This window comes from Polypterus senegalus, chromosome 4, assembly GCF_016835505.1.
Source record: "Polypterus senegalus isolate Bchr_013 chromosome 4, ASM1683550v1, whole genome shotgun sequence".
Lineage (NCBI taxonomy): Eukaryota > Metazoa > Chordata > Cladistia > Polypteriformes > Polypteridae > Polypterus > Polypterus senegalus.
The window spans coordinates 237427575-237447857 of NC_053157.1; the positions used below are offsets into that span (position 1 = coordinate 237427575).

The following is a 20283-nucleotide window of genomic DNA, read 5'->3' on the forward strand; positions in this document are numbered from 1 at the left end:
AGCTAAAGTCAATGGGAGCACCTGATGCCTGGAGGATACCAAACCCCAGTTGAAAAATTCTCCATTTAAACTACACACTTTTTAAAAATCACCCCAGTAACTTCCACTATTCATGAAGAGCCTTTTTAAAGTTTCAGATTCACATTTTGACTGTTCATCCTCCTCACAGCAACTACAGCCAAAATCAGAACCACTATCAAGATGGCAGCTGCAGTTCCCAGTACCAGGTATCCAGTAGGAGCTTTGGGAGGAAGACAAAGGACATTTACTCTCCAAGGAGAGTAAAGGATAAGACCATGGATGAGCCAAACCCCCCCCCCCCCCCCCCCCCCCCCCCCCCCCCATAAAGCAGAACTCTGGCCTACCCAGGTAAATCAAGATGGTTACCTTCCTGCTCCATTCTGGATGTTTGCACCTGTTCAGCCTCACAACGACAGGACCACTGTGAAGGAGCACATTCTTCCTAGATGAAGTGATTTGTGCCAACTTATCTGCAGCTCTGCCAGATCCTGAAAACAAAGTGGTAGGGTTTAGTTTCATACACCATTCCCCCACCTTACAAGGGGGCCAACAAGATTGCTTAACCCCATGGTCATGGTTTGGGATGTCTTCATACCACTCTGTGCAGTTTCAACCACAAGGCACTGAATTTGAAACAATGATGCTATGTTCTACAGACGGACACAACCAAACCCAACTCTCATGTGCAACTCACTTCTTGCAGGGCAGCTGAGTACAGGGGTCTGTGGCAGAGGGATAGCAGGCAGCAGCAACACAGTAGATGAAGATCTACAGAGAGCAAAGGGAAACCAGATTACAAAGGAGCCAAAACCAGAGATTCCTTGCCATCACTTTGGCTTGAAATAGCCGTATGGATACACAACTCAAACAATGACAGAATTCCCCATTGCCGCAAAACCCACCTGTTCAGCCAAGGCTTGTGCTACAGGGTCCACAAAAGCAAACATCTCAAACACAAATCTCTTTGTAATGACTTGGGTAGGCCACTCCAGAGTGTGCTGTCAACACTCACCTAGCTGGTCAAATAGTTGTTCTCAATGTATGGGCACCTGGAACAAACAGACCCCCAGTTAGCACTAACCAGCCACCCCTCTACCACCGCCCAAGACAGCGAGGAACATACCCATTCACCAGAAGGCTCCACTGGGGCTGGCTGGAAGCAGAAGGGCCTGGGTGACCCAGCAGTCCCCAAGAGTCAGCACAAGGTTAGGTCAGTCCTGTTCATGATGTGCACTTCCACAGCCACAGGATCCCTCAGAGTTTTGGTCACTGGGTAGTCAGCATCCACATAGTAGGAGCCATAGGAGGAATCTGCCCATGGAAAGGAGGAGGCATTTACTCAATTACAGGCCTGAAACGGTCCCTGAAAGTATGGACTTCACACTGACCAACTTCACAAAAGGTATTGATCTTCTCAAAGCCCACAGGGACCCCACCCCACAATACCTGTTGCAATGACCAATTCAGGTCAAATGGCCCTTGCTCTACTACTGGAAGAGGTGGCGCACAGTATACACCTCAGCCTCCACTTGCACATCCTGGCTTCCAGAGTAGGTGCACTGAAAGAATAACCTGAGGAGAGAAACACCACATCATAGCAGGGAGAGCACATTTAGGGTTAGAGGAAGCAGGTTCCGAAGCCTTACTTGTAGACGCTGTCCCTGGTGATGGAGCCCTCTGGACCACTCCTCACAGTGATGGCAGCAGACATGGTGTTCTGGTAAGTCACATTGCCACCAGCAAGCTGAAACAAGGACATTACAATCACTGCTGGCCACCAAATATGCAACAGTGGTGGCATCTTAAGGTCAGCAGCAAAACATTGCTGTGTGTAGTTCAATTTTAGAACAGTCATGTAAATGGGGCGAAATTGGTTTAACATTTGTGTATTTGAGAGAAACTGCCCAGATCTTGTCAGGTTAAACGTCAGTAGCAGGACAGCCCACTCTTCTGCTAGATATCCCCCGGATGGCATCTCACCTGAACTGTGCTGCCACAGGAACTGACTGGAAACTGGTACACGACAAAGGTGGACAGGCTGGTCACAGGACTGCAGCTGGGGGAACTGCTGTCCACCAACTGGATGGACCCAAGATCCAGGGGAGGAAGGGTCACCTTCTCAGACACCACCACCACAAATCGGCCATCCAGGTACACTGCACAGTCACTGGCAAAAGCAACCAAGCATAAATATCCAGTAGCAGCCACCTTGGCTCACCACACACCCCCAACCACTCACCATCATTAGCATAGTAGCATGGAAGGGCGAGGATCCTGCGAATCGTAGCAACAGTTGATGGCTTCACAGTCTGCTTGAGTGATGAATGCAGACGCTCCACAAGCGAGCTTCTCACTGCTGGTAACTGCACATCTCTCAGCAACACTCACAGATTGGCGAGCTGCGATGGTCAAAAAGCCCATTTAGAAAATAGGAGAGACACTAACGGTGTCAACCCAGAAGAGAAGCATACCTGGTTTAGGGCATGTGACATCTTCAAATTAGAGGGACGTCCAAAGGCAATGACCACGACATACTGGGAAGGCTAAAGAGACAAAGGAGAGGCTCAAACCCGTAATTAGTGATGGGCCGCTCGATACTCCAGTGCTTAGGTTTCGACACCGTGTCGAGCTATCGGAGATCGAAGCACCGCTTCGAGGATTGCTGCAAATGCGCCCATTACGTAATTGCGCAGATATCAATGACGTCATTACGCTAGCGTACTCAGTCAGCAGTCGATTTGGTCAGTAACTAGTCTGCTAAGGTGCTTTGGCTCAAAGCGTAAAAGCGGTTGTCTGTGCTATGTTGATAAAATACGCTAACCCGAGTTCAACATATGCGAGCCCCAACTAGGATTTGAAATAAGGATTTTGTATAAAACAGTTTAGTACTTGTCTGAAAGTTAAATATTTGAGACATTATGAACGATTTACATGGAGCACCTTTTTCTTCGGTGTGGAATCGTGTCCACCAAGAATCTGTAACAAATCAATGAGCAGATTTTGCGTAAGGTAGCACGTATTATAACAATCCAGAATCTATTCTACCCATGTCGATCATAGGACCACGTCGGCTTTCGTGAAGCATTTCTTAGCCTCTGAATAGTGAAAACGTTTAATGAGGAATGTCTTGCGCATACTGTATACTGGTGTAATTACAGTGATTCCCAGATCAGTTTGATTTGTATTATTGATTTCCAAAAAGAAATGCGAGTAAAAGCGTATTCTGCATAACTAATCACAACTGCAGAAGACACTGTCTTTACAACTTTTTTGTCTCATTAACGCAGAAATCCCGAGGCTTTTCTAAAATTGTTGATGGCGCTGATTCTGTTTTAAAGAAACTTTACGTTCACCTCTGGATGAATTCGCACTCAAGTACTGAGAAGGAGCAGCTGAATAAGCACATCTGGAGCCAAACGTTCAAAAAATCATCTGACTTTTTATACGTTGAATTCACAAGACAGGATGTTGCTGACAAAGGCGCATGGGGTAAATAAGTAATCTTCCGAAGAGCAGCACAACAGAGTAAATAAATGACGTAAATAGAATTACTCAAACACTAAAATTGTCGTTTCTGTATTTTAAAACCATCTTCCAGTTCCACAATCCTCAACAGTCACTGTCACATTTAACGTTCCCTGCTCCTTAACCTGTCTTGTTACCCAAAGCATCAACACTCAGTTTCATTCAAGACTTTACCGTCCTTCCTTTCATAGACATAAAATAAAACACATTTCCTCTACATGTCCAATAATAATAGTAAACTTGCAGGAACGAGAAAAAGCACAAGATGGAAATATTTAAGACCAGAGCCTGGGCATCAGGATGAGAATGTGGCTTGTCACCCGTTACGTGAGCTTGTCTGCCATCCCTCGGTTACACTGGCACACGATACACACGGGGGGCAAATGCAATGGAGAATACCGACAGTGTACACCTTCAGAAGTGGAATAAATCGACTGTATAAGTAGAAAATTTCAGATAAACGATGAATTTTGTTAATCATAAACAATGCAACATAATTATGTGTTACTTTTAATTTATACTCACCAAACGTTACATATCTACATGGGAAATGAACATAGGTAATATGTTTATAATCACTCACTAAAATACACTGTCAAAATATATTAATGAGCAAATTGGAGACAGATTGGCCTTTAGGAAATATAAAAGAGCGTGTGCGCTGTCATTTAGGACAGAATGCATTGTTAACGTGACGCGCTCTCTACTGACACGATGTCACGAAGAAAAAAAAAAAAAGAAACAGCGCAGTCCATGCAAACTCAAATCCTCTTTGATGTTTGGCCTTATGATTAATTGTCAATATCAAATCAATAAAGTCATTTTAAGAATATGACAAGTCTGCTATAATCAATTTAATCAACGCTCCTTTTAAAAAGTTTCCTTATACAGAATATAAAACAGAATCTCAATGAAGCGGGACTCGCGAGTAGTAACGAATAATGTTTCCGTTATTAGCAATTATAATTTCTCTGTGTCACAAGTAAAAACTACGACTTCCTAAAACGGACACTGTAAATGTAGGTATTTCAATAAATAATTTAGGAGACGTGTGTGTGCATTTCAATATCGATTTAAGAACTACGTAGGCCACCTGTTGTACCATAAATGGTAGCTCAAGCAGCACTTAACAGTAAATAGTCTAACAGGACAATGACTGACTGAAACGAAGACGCTGCGCCGCTTCAATAAAGGTTCATACTGTCGTTCTGCATGTTTAGAAGGCGCTGGATGGCTGAAACTGTGTACAGCGAATTGTCCCAAGTTGGAAGTGCCGTAAGCGATCAGAAACGAAAAGACACATTTAGGCATGCTGGACAGTAGTTTGTTTTCTACAATACCAATTCAGTATGACATCAGAGTCTCCAAACACACAAATATGAAGCTTATTACGTTTTACAGTGAAACTCTTAACATACACAATATAATTAGGGGCGTGTGCCCCCTGCCCGACTACGGTGGCCCAACCTTCCCTCGATAGCTCAATTCTGCTCGCTATCCGTCCAAGCTTGTTAAATGGAGGAATGGAAAGAAAAACGTTCACAAGAGGAGGATCAGCGACGCTAACCTGAGTGACAACACCACTGAGCCACCTAATCCGGATAATTAACGAGCTCTGCACAACTGAACTACTACTACTGTTGCGGCGGATGAAATATGTTGTTTGACATATGCACGGTAAAATGGTTTAATTGATACGAGAGTATTATTGTTATATTTTTTTCGTCTTCATTAGGATAATACATTTATAGATGTATACTACGACATACGGTTTGAACAAAAATTAAGTGTTCCATAAAAGGTTGAACGATTTACCTAATCTTTTCATATATATATACATATATATATATATACACATATACACACACACACACACACATCTTTGACACTATCAAAGGGAATGACAGCAATCTACAAGAATAATAATTAATTCTCAGCAACTACCTGAATTGTAGCTTAACCATATCAACTGAAATGTGTAATGTCAATACGAATTACAAAATATAACTAGAGAGTTAAGTGTCAGATAGACTCAAAATATAGAGGTCAATGCCTTCCGTGTGCCGAGGCTTCACAAAGATTCAGTAACCAGTGACCATGTCTGCTCAAAGCCCTGTCATGATCCAATCTCGGTACTACGCATGTCTGAGGTTTTTCGGCCCGCTAAGATTGTAGCATGAGGCTTCGGTGCCAGTCATGATACAATCTCAGTAGTAAGTATGTCTGAGGCTTCAGTAGCCCCGTCATCATCTCAGTAATACGCATGTCTGAGGCTTCGAGACCCGCTCAAAGCCCGCTCATGACAATTTCAGTTCTTCATGAAAGCTTCCACTCATTTGTTCAACGAGCTCCCGTTTGAAGTAGGCTACATATGGCATCAACAGAGTTAAAAACTCAACAGAATTCCCATTGAAATGAAAGTTTTAGATGATCAATACATGTTAAATGATTGTTGTGGCAAAAAATAAAATTATACATTATACATCATACATATTATCGGGCACAAAAGCCGACTTGTTGAATGCATAATGCTGCAAAGAAGAGCTTTTAGCAATACGGGTGTGACACATATCTCTCACTATAATATACTCTCCTAAATATCCATTCTTCGCCTCATGCAACGTTTTCATGCAACACTGAAGGTATGTCATATAGTATACATCTATATATAATTGTTGTCGCCGCTACAAACATGTATATATTAAAAAGCAAACATTTCAACAACAATATTTATTTATATAGCACATTTTCATACAAACAGTAGCTCAAAGTGCTTTACATATTAAAGAATAGAAAAATGAAAGACATAATTATAAAAAATAAATCAACATTAACATCGAATAAGAGTAAGGTTCAATGGCCAGGGGACAGAAAAACAAAAACTCCAGACGGCTGGAGAAAAATAAAATCTGTAGGATTCCAGACCATGAGACCGCCCAGTCCCTCTGGGCATTCTACCTAACATAAATGAAACAGTCCTCTTTGGATTTAGGGTTCTCACGGAAGGGCTTGATGATGATGATGGTCACGTAGACTTCTTCCTTTTAATCCGTCCATCATTGTTGGAGCATCATGAAGCTTTGAGTAGGTGGAGGTGGCGCAGGCCACCACCACAAAGAAACCGGAAAAAGAAACAGAAAAGAGAGTAGGGTCAGTACCGATTTTAGAGCCACCATGAATAGTTGTTATGATGAATTGAACATACAGAGTATCAGGATTAAGTTAAATTAGATTAAAATGAAGTTATAAAAGGCCATGTTAAAGTAATGTGTTTTCAGCAGTGTTTTAAAGTGCTCTACTGTATCAGCCTGGCGAATTCCTATTGGCAGGCTATTCCAGATTTTAGGTGCATAACAGCAGAAGGCCGCCTCACCACTTCTTTTAAGTTTTGTTCTTGGAATTCTAAGGAGACACTCATTTGAGGATCTGAGGTTACGATTTGGAATATAAGGTGTCAGACATTCCGATATATAAGATGGGGCGAGATTATTTAAGGCTTTATAAACCATAAGCAGAATTTTAAAGTCAATTCTGAATGACACAGGTAACCAGTGTAGTGACATCAAAACTGGTGTGATGTGTTCTGATTTTCTTTTCCTAGTTAGGATTCTAGCAGCTGCATTCTGCACTAGTTGCAAACGATTTATATCTTTTTTGGGTAGTCCTGAGAGGAGTGCGTTACAGTAATCTAGTCGACTGAAAACAAACGTGAACTAATTTCTCAGCATCTTTCAGTGATAAAGAGGTCTAACTTTACTTATGTTTCTTAAGTGAAAAATGCTGTCCTAATGATCTGATTAATATGTGATTTAAAATTCAGATTACAGTCAACAATCACCCCTAAGCTTTTTACCTCCGTCTTGACTTTTAATCCTAATGTATCCAGTTTATTTCTAATAGCCTCATTGATCCATTATTGCTGATCACTAAAATTTCAGTTTTCTCTTTATTTAACTTGAGAAAATTACTATTCATCCATTCTGAGATACTAGTCAGACATTGTGTTAGTGAATCAATAGAATCGGGTCATCAGGTGCTATTGATAAGTACAGCTGTGTGTCATCAGCATAGCTGTGGTAGCTCACGTTGTGCCCTGAGATAATCTGACCTAACGGAAGCATGTAGATTGAGAATAACAGCGGACCCAGGATAGAGCCTTGTGGAACACCATATTGGATATCATGTGTCTTCGAGTTGTAATTCCCACAACTAACAAAATATTTTCTCCCTGTCAGGTAGGATTCAAACCAATTTAAGACACTGCCAGAGAGGCCCACCCATTGACTAAGGCGATTTCTAAGAATGTTGTGATCAATGGTGTCAAATGCAGCACTCAGATCTAAGAGGATGAGAACAGATAAATGGCCTCTGTCTGCATTTACCCGCAAGTCATTTACTACTTTAACGAGTGCAGTTTCTGTGCTGTGATTTGTTCTAAAACCTGACTGAAATTTATCAAGAATAGCATGTTTATTTAGGTGGTCATTTAACTGCATAATGACTGCCTTCTAGAACTTTACTTAAGAAGGCAGTTAGAGATGGGTCTAAAATTTTCAAGAGCTGAGGGGTCAAGATTATGTTTCTTAAGTAGGGGTTTAACTACAGCAGTCTTAAGACAGTCTGGGAAGACCCCAGTATCTAGTGACGAATTTACTATGTCAAGAACATTATCAATTAGCACGCCTGATACTTCTTTGAAAAACCTTGTTGGTATCGGGTCAAGGACGAGGTGGAGGGTTTTAATTGAGATATTATTTTTGTAAATCAGGTAAATCTATCCTAGTGAAAGAGTTTAATTTGTTTATAACAGGATGTTGGGGTTTAGGGGATCCTTAGTGTTGGGGAGATATACTATGTTATTTCTAATATCATTAATTTTTGATTGAAAATACAGCGACAGCCTCACAGGTTTCACTGGAAGCACTTAGGAGGCATTCCTTTGAGCTACCTGGGTTTAGTAGGTGATCAATTGTTGAAAATAAGACTCTGGGATTACTAGCATTGTTATTTATAATATTAGAGAAATAGCAGGTCTCTCAAGACGGACAGTGTTATTGTATTCTGTTATTTTGACTTTTAATATTTCGTGGTGGATAGTAAGTTTAGTCTTCCTCCATTGACGCTCAGCTCTACGGCATGTTCTCTTTAAATCAGACACTCTTTGGGTCTTCCATGGTATACAATGCTAGAAGATTTTTTCACTGTCTTTTCAGGTGCAACTATGTCAACAGCAGCTCTCACTTTAGAATTAAATCTTTCCACCTTACTATTTACATTGTCCTCGCTATTATAGCTGGCACTATAAACGGACTGATTGCTTAAAATGTTTGTAAGTTTTAAAGCTGCTGCCGAATCAAAGAAGCGTTTTTTAACAATATGCTTCTCATGAGTGTTTTTTATCATTATTTCTATATTAAAAGTAGAAGAAAATGGTCTGATAGACCAATATCAATGATCTGTTTTATATCAACTTTCAGTCCTTTAGTAATCACTAAGTCTAATGTATGACCTGCTTTATGTGTAGGCTGATTTATGAGTTGTCTCAAATCAAAAGAATCCAGGAGGTTCATAAATTCTTTTACTTTTAGATCACACTGATTATCTATATGAAAATTAAAGTCGCCAACTATTAGGAGTGTGTCATAGTTAGTAATTAAAATTGACATTAAGTCAGAGAATTCCTCAAAAAACGACGCGTTATATTTAGGAGGTCTATACACGGATAGTACTAGAACTTGAGAATCTCCATGAATAACAACGGCGAGATACTCAAAGGACTTGAACTTACCAAAACTGACATCTTTACATTTTAATCGGCTCGAGTAAATGTTAGCCAATCCGCCCCCCCTTTTTCCCTGGCGGTTTGAATGAGTAAAACTGTAATCCGGAGGCGCAGATTCGCATCTGAATTCAGCCATGTTTCATTTAGTGCAATAAGATCTATTTTTTTTATCACTAATAAGATCGTTGATAAAAAACGTTTTGTTAGTTAAAGCTCTAACATTTAATAGTGCCATATTTAATGTTTCGAGGTGCAGAGATGAGTACTATGCGTTATTGTTATTTGGAATAGGAACTAAATTATTATTATTAGCGCTCTGTGTATATTTTTGTTTAATCTGTGATCTGTTTTATAGTTTTAATACATTGTTCCTCTTAAAATAGTGATTTTAATTAGATTATTGGAGTTTATGCCGTATTTCCTAGGTTTTCTACGTGCATTGAGATTGCTTATTACAGTATTAATGGTGTGAACTTTAACGGAAGACTCTATTAAACATTCATCATGTCCTGGCACAGCAGTATTATTTCGGAAGGGGTTAAGAGCAGAGATAGATAGTCAAGAAAACGAATTACCTTCGATATGTTTTCGGAGAGGACCCGGGCGCCGAAACTGTTCGGATGCAGGCCATCACGCTTGAAGAGACGCGGCCTTTCCAAAAAGAGATTCCAATTGTTGATGAAACCGACATCCTTCTTCTTGCAGAAACCCTGTAGCCAGTTGTTCAACCCTAGCAGACGACTGTAGTACTCGTTGGATCGTCTGACGAGGTAGTGGACCAAACGAAGATCTTTGCCGATGGGGTCCTCTCCTTCGTGTCTTTAATCAAAGCTGCGAAGTCAGCCTTCAGGATTTCTGATTGTCGGTGCCTTATATCGTTTACGCCGGCATGCAAGACGATTGATCCAACTGCCCTCTCCTTGTGTTTCTCGTAGACTGCTGGCGACGTTTCATTACATCTGCGGACGCGACCGGGAAAACAAGAAACAAACGATTTTGCATTAGGGCATGCGACATTAAGGTTTCTAACGATGGAATCACCTACCACTAATACATCACCAGGTGCTGAAGGCGAAATGGGGACGCGGAGAGGGTCAAACCGGTTCTGAGATAAAATGCTCGCCTGTGCCGATGGAGGTGCTCTGGCCTTGAACCCCGCCTGCATAGCTGAAATCCACCGAGGTCAGCAGGCGCCGCCCTACGAGACGCGGGGGTGAGGTCGGCACAACGCGGGGTTGATGTTTCGCCGGTTCCAGATGGCAAGGACGGTTTATCCAACAGCCGGGCCTTCAGATTTCAGGTATTTCCGTCGGGACAGGAGTTTCTGAATCTTTCATCAAGTGCTTGGAGTTCCTCAATTACGATTTCAACGCGAAGTTACCCCACTGTCGGCCATTTTCTACTTCGTGCCCTAGGAGAAATGAGAGAGAGAGAGAGCACTTTATACCATCTTCCTGAAAATAGTAGTGGTGCTGCGGTAGCGTTACCGCTTCATAATAAAGCATACGTGGTTTCGGGTCCCACGTCCACCCACTGTGAATTAGGACCCAAAAGAGTCTGATTTTTTTTCTTCAAGTTAAACAGCAAATTCCAGCGTGGACCTGAAGCAAGCAAGGCGAGAACACTAGTAAAGATATAAACAAGATGCACGTTTCCATTTGATATGTCTATAACAAAAGAAAAAATATGAGTAACGATTTCAACTGTTTTTGTAGTTGTTGATGGCGGGTTTAGCGGTTTAAATTTTTAAGTATTAAATTGATAAGGTGGAATGTGTTCTTACTTTGAGTGTTAATGTGTTAGTAACTGGGATTGCACCTCTATTACTGGAAGATTGCTTAGGAATGATACACATTGACAACTATATGTTTTAGGAAATGTTTTATTATTGCACTGTGCTGTGACTAAAAACTTTTACTGATCACCTGTCCGGACCTTGAAAATGTGTTCACGAGGGAGGGATGCTGTTGTTAAAAGCAAATGTTTTTTCAACAGAAGGTCCAGATGCATTTATCCCGCTGCTTGTTGTTGCCTCAGCTCTCAATCTTTAATGCTGACCTTGATATGTGCACTGCTCACCTTGGAGTGTCCTGTGTGTGTCTGTGTGCCGGTGACTGATCTGCGCCGTGACTCTCAGCCTCTGATGTGCTCCGGATTGACACTCTTTGAATATTTGGTGCAGCAGAGCAAATTCAACCTGATCTACCACAGTGGCTTTGTTATCACCTTATTCCAGCGTTTCTCAACCTTTAAGTATTTGCGACCCGAGTTTTCATAACAGTTTTAATCGCGCCCCCTTTTTGAAATGTAGATGCATATTTGATTATACCTACTTAACTTTTATCGACATTTATCTAACTCTATACAGTATTTATTGTTATATTATCAGAATGTAGTTTAAATGAAATTTGTTTTGGTTTCCAACAGATGTTTTCTTTATTTCAAATCTTCGCGCCCCACAGGTTGAGAACCATTGCCTTATCCAATTGAGGGGTTCATGGACGTCAAATGGCAATGAATAGAAATGGATTAATGTAAATACGTGAGCTGCCATCCGCAATTAGACATCGCATTTTGATGGCGATTTCCGTACAGATCTCTTATGCGATCCTTCGACAGTATCTCTCAAAATTATTTAGTTCAAATTGGTTATAAAGATTAATTCGGATCTTTTTTTTTTTATTATTGTTAATTTTGACGAGTCTTTAAGTCGGATCGAACTCGGGCAGCAATACTCAGAATTTGATAAGCAACCACCTTAGTTGAGCCAATGACGGCGACATTTTTGCAGCTAATTCTTTACAATATTTTGTGGAGCACGAAAGTCAAGTATTACTAAATGAAGTATTTCAATACATGATCGAATAATAACTGAGGATAATAACTTAAGGATTTCACCTTTTCTTTCTCAAATGTGCTTACCTTTATCATGGCAAATTACAGGGATAAACCTTTATTTTCCGTCTACTCCATTTTAATTAAGTCAAATCAAAGAAAACATTTAAGGCTATTAAATGTGATCTCATCAAAAGATGAAGGTTAATTCTAATACAAATAACAGGAACGATTATAATGATACAGTGCAAAAGTAACTACTAATTGAAAGAGCCGGGAATCCATGAGGTGAGGCGTCTTATTTTAAGAATAGTGCTTTCTGCTTGGCGGCGAGATCTATAGATATATTTTTACACATCAGACACTAGAAGTTGCTAACGAAACACTCTCTCGTTGTCAGTCTGTAGCAGAGAAAAAAAAGCAATAAGTTATAACAGACGTCATTGAAGTGGATAACGAGCTTGTGCAATGTTAATGAAAATGGCCAGGAGGGGTCACTAGAGAGGCGAGTGTCAAATGCTTCGATACGATTTCCGACACAATTGCTTCAAACGTTTTGATGCTTCACTTCCATCACTACTCAGAATTCAAGATAGACAGCTGGATTAAAAACGGTGACCCAAGACGAAAGCGCTGTAGCTGCTCACCTCCTCAGCCACGTAACCGTACCTGGAAGAAAAGGGCACCGTTAGTGTGGTGCGGACAGATTTCACGGAGGACGATTCCTGGGAGATCTTTGGTCACCTTTACCAGTCCGTCAATCGCCTCTGAAAAGAAAAATATTTAACATTTACTTAGACGAAGGCGCCGACTAGTCCCAGTGGTCGAGGACAAGCTGCACTCACTCTGGAGAAAAACGTAGTGATGGGCCGCTCGATACTCAGGTTTCGACACTGTGTCGAGCTATCGAAGCACTGGAGATCGAAGAACCGCTTCGAGGCTTGCTTCAAATGCGCCCGTCACGTGATTTTGAGCACGCTAGCGTAATGACGTCATTGATATCCGCGCAGTCAGCAGTCGATTTGGTCAGTAACTAGTCTGCTGAAGTGCTTTGGCTGAAAGCGTAAAAGCGGTTGTCTGTGCTATATTGATAAAATACGCAACCGAGTTCAAATCCTAGTTGGGGCTCGCATATGTTGAAATAAGGATTTTGTATAAAACAGTTAAGTAGTACTTGTTTGAAAGTTAACAAATATATTTTGGAGACATTATGAACGATTTACATGGGGCACCTTTTTCCTCGGTGTGGAATTGTGTCCACCAAGAATCTGTAACAAATCGATGAGCATATTTTGCGTAAGGTAGCACGTATTGTAACAATCCAGAATCTATTCTACCCCATGTCGATCATATCACAGAGGCTAAGAAATGCTTCACTAAAGCCGACGTGGTCATTACACCAGTATATGCGCAAAACATTCCTCATTAAACGTTTTACTATTCATGATTCCCAGATCTGTTGCTGATTTGTATTATTGATTTCCAAAAGCAATGTGAGTAAAAGCGTGTTCTGCATAACTAATCACAACTGTCTTTAAAACAGAATCAGCGCCATCAACAGTGTCTTCTGCAATTTTAGGAAAGCCTCGGATTTCTGCGTTAATGAGACAAAAAAGTTGTAAAGAAACTTTGCAAATTCATCCAAAGGTGAACGTAAAGATCACTCAAGTACTGAGAAGAAGGAGCAGCTGGATAAGCACATCTGGAGCCAAACTTTCAAAAAAGCACCTGACTTTGTCATGAACATTCCTTTAGTTGTGAATTCATCTTATCAAAGGCTGCGCTGGGGGGGTAAATAAGTAATCTTCCGAAGTGCAGCACAACAGAGTAAATAATTGATGTAAATAGAATTACTGAAAGACTAAGTTTTTGCCGTTTCTGTATTCTTAAACCATCTTCCAGTTCCACAATCCCCCGCAGTCAATGTCACATTCAATGTTCTCTGCTCCTTAACCTGTCTTGTTACCCAAAGCATCAACACTCAGTTTCATTCAAGGCTTTACCGTCCTTCCTTTCATAGACATAAAATAAAACACATTTCCTCTACATGTCCAATAATAATAGTAAACTTGCAGGAACGAGAAAAGCACAAGATGGGAATATTTATGACAAAAGCCTGGACATCAGGATGAGAATGTGCCTTGTCACCCATTACGTGAGCTCGTCTGCCATCCCTCGGTTACACTGGCACACGTTACACTCTGGAGCAAATGCAATGGAGAATATCAATCAATCAATCAACATTTATTTATATAGCACATATTCATACAAAAAAATGTAGCTCAAAGTGCTTTACAAAATGAATAGAAAAATAGAAGACACAATAAAAATAAACATAAGTCAACATTAATTAACATAGAATAAGTAAGGTCCGATGGCCAGAGTGGACAGAAAAAAAAAAAACTCCAAAGGCTGGAGAAAAAATAAAATCTGTAGGGGTTCCAGACCAAGAGACCGTCCAGTCCCCTCTGGGCAAGCTACCTAACATAAGTCAAACAGTCCTCTTTGTATTTAGGGTTTTCATGGAAGGACCTGATGATGATGGTCACGTAGACTTCTGGCTTTCAGTCCATCAATGTTGGTGCATCATGATGCTTTGAGTAGGTGGTGGTGGCGCAGGCCACCGGAAAAAGAAACAGAAGAGAGAGTTGGGGTCAGTATGGATTTTGGAGCCACTGTGAAAGTTATTATGAAGAATTGAACATACAGAGTATCAGGATTAAGTTAAAGTGAAGTTATAAAAGGCCATGTTAAAGTAATAACATGTAATAAAGTAATACCGACAATGTACACCTTCAGAAGTGGAATAAATCGACTGTATACGTAGAACATTTCAGATAAACGATGAATTTTGTTAATCATAAACAATGCAACATAACTATTATATGTGTTGTTACTTTTTATTTATACTCACCAAACGTTACAGATCTACATGGGAAATGAACACAGGTAATATGTTTATAATCATTCTCACTAAAAGACACTGTCAAAATATATTAATGAGAAAATTGAGACACATTGGCCTTTAGGAAATATAAAAAAGTGTGTGCGCTGTCACTTAGGACAGAATGCATTGTTAATGACGCGACTCTCTACTGACGCGATGTCACGAAAAAAAAGAAACAGCGCAGTCCATGCTAACTCAAATCCTCCTTGATGTTTGACCTAATGATTAATTGTCAATATCAAATCGATAAAATCATTTTAAGAAGATGACAAGTCTGCTATAGTCAGTTTAATCAACGCTACTTTTATACAGAATATAAAACAGAATCTCAATGATACGGGACTCGCGAGTAGTAACGAATAATATGTGACACTGAGAAATTATAATTCCTAATAACGGGAACAAGTAAAACCTACGACTTCCTAAAACGGACACTGTAAATGTAGGCATTTCAATAAATAATTTAGGAGACTTGTGTGTGCATTTCAATATCGATTTAAGAACTACGTAGGCCACCTGTTGTACTATAAACGGTAGCTCAAGCAGCACTTAACAGTAAATAGTCTAACAGGACAATGACTGACTGAAACGAAGACGCTGCGCCGCACAATAAAGGTTCACACTGTCGTTCTGCATGTTTAGAAGGCTGGTTGGCTGAAACTGTTTATAGCGAATTGTCCCAAGTTGGAAGTGCCATATAGCGATCAGACAAAAGACACATTTAGGCATAATGGACAGTAGTTTGTTTTTCTACAATACAAATTCAGTACGACACCTGGGTCTCCAAACACACAAATATGAAGCTTATTACATTTTACAGTGAAACTCTTTACATACACAATATAATTAGGGTGTGCCCCCTGCCCGACTACGGTGGCCCAACCTTCCCGATAGCTCGATTCGCTCGCTATCCGTCCAAGCTTGTTAAATGGAGGAATAGAAAAAAAACTTTCACAAGAGGAGGATCAGCGACGCGAACCTGAGTGACAACACCACTGAGCCACCTAATCCGAGAATTAACGAGCTCTGCACAACTGAACTACTACTACTGTTCTTACTGCGCGGATGAAATATGTTGTTTGACATATGCACGTTAAAATGGTTTAATTGATACGAGAGTATCATTGTTGTATTCTCCTAATGAAGACGAAAAAATTATATGTATAGATGTATACTATATGACGTACGGTTTTGAACAAAATTAAGTGTTCCATAAAAGGTTGAACGATTTACCTAATCTTTTCATATATATATAAAGTTAATATATGACAATATATCTTTGACACTATGTATCAGACAAAGGAAATCACAGCAATCCACAAGAACAATAATTAATTCTCAGCAACTACCTGAATTGTAGCTTAACCATATCAACTGAAATGTGTAATGTCAATACGAATTACAAAATATAACTAGAGAGTTAAGTGTCAGATAGACTCTCAAAATTAAGAGGTCAATGCCTTTCAGTGTGCTGAGGCTTTACAAAGATTCAGTAACCAGTGACCATGTCTGCTCGAAGCCCTATCATGATCCAATCTCGGTACTACGCATGTCTGAGGCTTCAGCAGCCGTGTCATCATCTCAGTAGTACGCATGTCTGAGGCTTCGGTAGCTCCGTCATCATCTCACTAGTATGCATGTCGAGGCTTCGAGACCCGTTCAAAGCCCGTCATGACGCAATCTCAGTACTCTGCAGCAAAGATTCCACTCATTATTTGTTCAACGAGCTACCGTTTGAAGTAGGCTATATATGGCATCAACAGAGTTAAAAAACTCAACAGAATTCCCATTGAAATGAAAGTTTGTAGATGATCAATACATGTTAAATGATCGTGCCGATAATACGTTGTGGCAAAAAAATAAAATTATAAATTATACATCATACAAACGCCGACTTGTTGAATGCATAATGCTGCAAAGAAGAGCTTTAGCAATACGGGTGACGACACATCTCTCACTATAATACTCTCCTAAATATCCATTCTTCGCCCTCATGCAACGTTTTCATGCAACACTGAAGGTATGTCATATAGTATACATCTATATATAATTGTTTTCGTCTTCACTACATACATACATGTATACATTAAAAAAACATACATTATATATCATCCTCCTGAAAATAGTAGTGGTGCAGCGGTAGCGTTACCCTTCATACTATAGCATACGTGGGTTCGGGTCCCACGTCCACCCTCTGTAAATTATGACCCAAAAGAGTCTGATTTTCTTCTTCTTTTTTTTTTTATTAAACAGCAAATTCCAGCGTGGACCGGAAGCGAGCAAGGCGAGAACACTAGTAAGGGTATATCAATAGAAACGTGCATCTTGTTTTATGTCTATAACAAAAAATATTTGAGTAACGATTTCAACTGTTTTTGTAGTTGTTGATGGCGGGTTTAGCGGTTTAAATTTTTAAATATTAAATTGATAAGGTGGAATGTGTTCTTACTTTGAGTGTTAATGTGTTAGTAACTGGGATTGCGCCTCTATTACTGGAAGATTGCTTAGGAATGATACAGACTGGACAACTATGTGTTTTAGGAAATGTTTTATTATTGCACTGTGCTGTGACTAAAAACTTTTACTGATCACCTGTCCGGACCTTGAAGATGTGTTCACGAGGGAGGGATGCTGTTGTTAAAAGCAAATGTTTTTCAACAGAAGGTCCAGATGTGTTTTCCTTGCATTTTGTTGCTCGACTAATCAATGCCGACCCTTATTTTTCCTTCCATTGAGTCCAGGCGGGGGGATGATCTGCGCCTTGATTCAGCCTCTCGATGTACAGTTGACCTTTTGAATGTTGGTGCAGCAGCAATTCAACCTGATCTACCACAGTGGTTGTTATCACCTTTTCCAGGTCTCAACCTTTAAGTATTTGCGACCAAGTTTTATAAAGTTTTAATCCTTTCAACATTTTGAATAGATGCATATTGGGTATATTTGTAACTTTATCGACTTTATCTTTAAATTATACAGATTTATTGTTTATTATCAGAATAGTTTAAAATTAATTGCGGTCCACAGATGTTTTTTTATTTCACAGCACCTTTTTGTTAAAAATTGCCTTGTTTGAGAATTGCCTTTATTAATGATTTATGATGTCAAATGGCAATGAATGAAAGATTATGTAGTAAAGTGAAACATACCAATTAACAGCATTTGTGACGATTTGGTGATTCCCGACCCGATCTCCTTGGTGATCCTTCCCCATACTTCCTCAAATTATTTGTTCAAATTGCATAAAATTCAATTCTGATCTCTTTTTTTTTGTTAATTTTGATGGAGTCTTTAAAGGGACAACCAGACCCCGCAAACGCAAGTTGAAAACCCAAACCATTAAAGTAGTTGAGATTGACGGCGATATTCGTTGTAGCTATTCGTTATTTCGTGTCCAAAATATTGTAAAGTACTAATCAAAGAAAAATATTTCAATCTTGATCGATAATATCTGATTTAGGATTTATTCTTTTCCCAAATTGTGTATTTATATGGAAGTACAATAAATTATTTCCGTTATATTTTAATTAATAACCAAGGAAAAAACCATTTAAGCTGTTAAGTGATCTCAAAAAAGATGAGGTTATTCAATACAAACATGGGTGGAGCGATTATAATGATAATGAAAAGGACTAATTAAAGAGGCTGGGAACTGCGTGGTCTTTTTAATTTGCTATCGTATGTGCATTCTGCTTGCTGTTTGTTATATAAATTATATATAGGTAAATATATATAGGATATTATATGATATTTATTTTAATATAGAGATATAAATTTATATTTTTGCATCGACCACAAAGAAAAAAAAATATTCAATTCTTGTTTCAGTCAAGCAGGAAAAAATAAAAAAAGCAATAAATTTATAACAGAGTCTGAAGTGATCAAGTTTGTGTAATTTAAAGGAAAATCCAGGAGAGGTAAATAAAAGGTGATTCGGCCCTTCGAACCTTTACGATTTCGACAAATTGTTTCAAAGTTTTGATGCTTTGGTTATGATCACTAGGAAAACTCGAGGCTATAAATGCAGCGTCATCCTTTGTCTCATGAATTTTTAAATCACATTTCCTGGCGCAAAGCATCTGAGAGGACCGAAACGCCAACCAAAAAATAACAATCAAAACGCCCTGCTGTGAAAGACAACAGGACCGAAATAAACGAGGGCGCTGAGGGGTTTAAGAATCTGCCAGCACAAACAGCTTGTAACCCCATCGAACAGGTTTGTTTTCAGGTATTGTTTGAATACCACTCGGCTTTTGAAGCAACCATTCTCTCATCAATGGAGATATGCTGATTTGGCTGGAAGTTCTGACGACATGCAGTTCTAATGTCATTGTAGATGGGCTTGATCTTGCCCAGGCGGTCAAAATCAGCAGTGCCTCTTTTCCTTTCATTTTAGCATCCTCGTCTGGACTGCTTAGTTGAAGCCCGTGAACAATTGAAAAAAATTTCCGACCTGACATGACTGAGTGAGGAAATTGAAGACTGTATAATCTGCCTTTTCTCCAGTAATCAGTTAGTGCAGGTACTTTCAAGAGGCCCATGTAAATTACAACTGCCAGAAAGAGTAGAGGTCTTCAATGCTAAGGTCTGTCCATGAGCTGTAAACGGATCTGCCGTGCACATTTGTATTGGCCACAATTGTCAATAACAGTGTTTTTAAAAAACTGTTGAAATAGTTCAAGAACAGTGTAGTGTAATTTGACGTGCCGATTATCTGGGGTCCAGGAGTCCTTGTAGGACAAAAGGGGGGGTGGGTGGGTAGGTGTGATGTCTGGATCTTCAACATCAAGCCACTTCCCCTCTGCAGGTCTTGGTGGTGGCTCTCTAGCACAGGCACCACGTCCCGTTCCTCTGCTCCTCCCCCGTCTGCTGCCTCTTCTGGTTGTTGTTAAATACTCATTTAGCTTGATTCGGCATTTCAGGTTCCTACACATCCTTCAAAATCAAGCATAAAGAGGGTGTCCAATGTGACCTGTGGGCTCGAGTATATGATTGTGGCACCAGTCCACTGCTCAGAAAGATGGTGTGTGTTGCTGGCTAGGAGATGTGTACGTCACCATCAAGGAAATTTCATGATAAGCTAAAAGTCAATGGGAGCACCTGATGCCTGGAGGATACCAAACCCCAGTTGAAAAATTCTCCATTTAAACTACACACTTTTTAATAAAGGCTCTTC

At 39.9% G+C, this 20283-nt stretch overlaps 1 protein-coding gene and 1 long non-coding RNA gene across 2 annotated transcripts; both read right to left on the minus strand.

Annotated features, from left to right (window-relative positions):
- Positions 1-424: 424 nt before the first annotated feature.
- LOC120528313 lies at positions 425-977 on the minus strand. Its single transcript, XR_005633481.1, has 3 exons — positions 924-977; positions 716-789; positions 425-509 (listed from the first exon to the last, which is right to left on the minus strand). It is a non-coding gene; the product is annotated as an uncharacterized LOC120528313 (long non-coding RNA).
- Positions 978-1196: 219 nt separating this feature from the next.
- Positions 1197-2730, minus strand: LOC120528922 (zona pellucida sperm-binding protein 4-like). The gene is made up of 6 exons (XM_039752998.1): positions 2557-2730; positions 2410-2420; positions 2002-2188; positions 1668-1765; positions 1468-1593; positions 1197-1332 (listed from the first exon to the last, which is right to left on the minus strand). The coding sequence occupies exons 1-5, from the start codon at positions 2728-2730 to the stop codon at positions 1509-1511; spliced, it is 555 nt and encodes a 184-aa protein (XP_039608932.1). The 3' UTR covers positions 1197-1332; positions 1468-1508.
- Positions 2731-20283: the final 17553 nt, after the last annotated feature.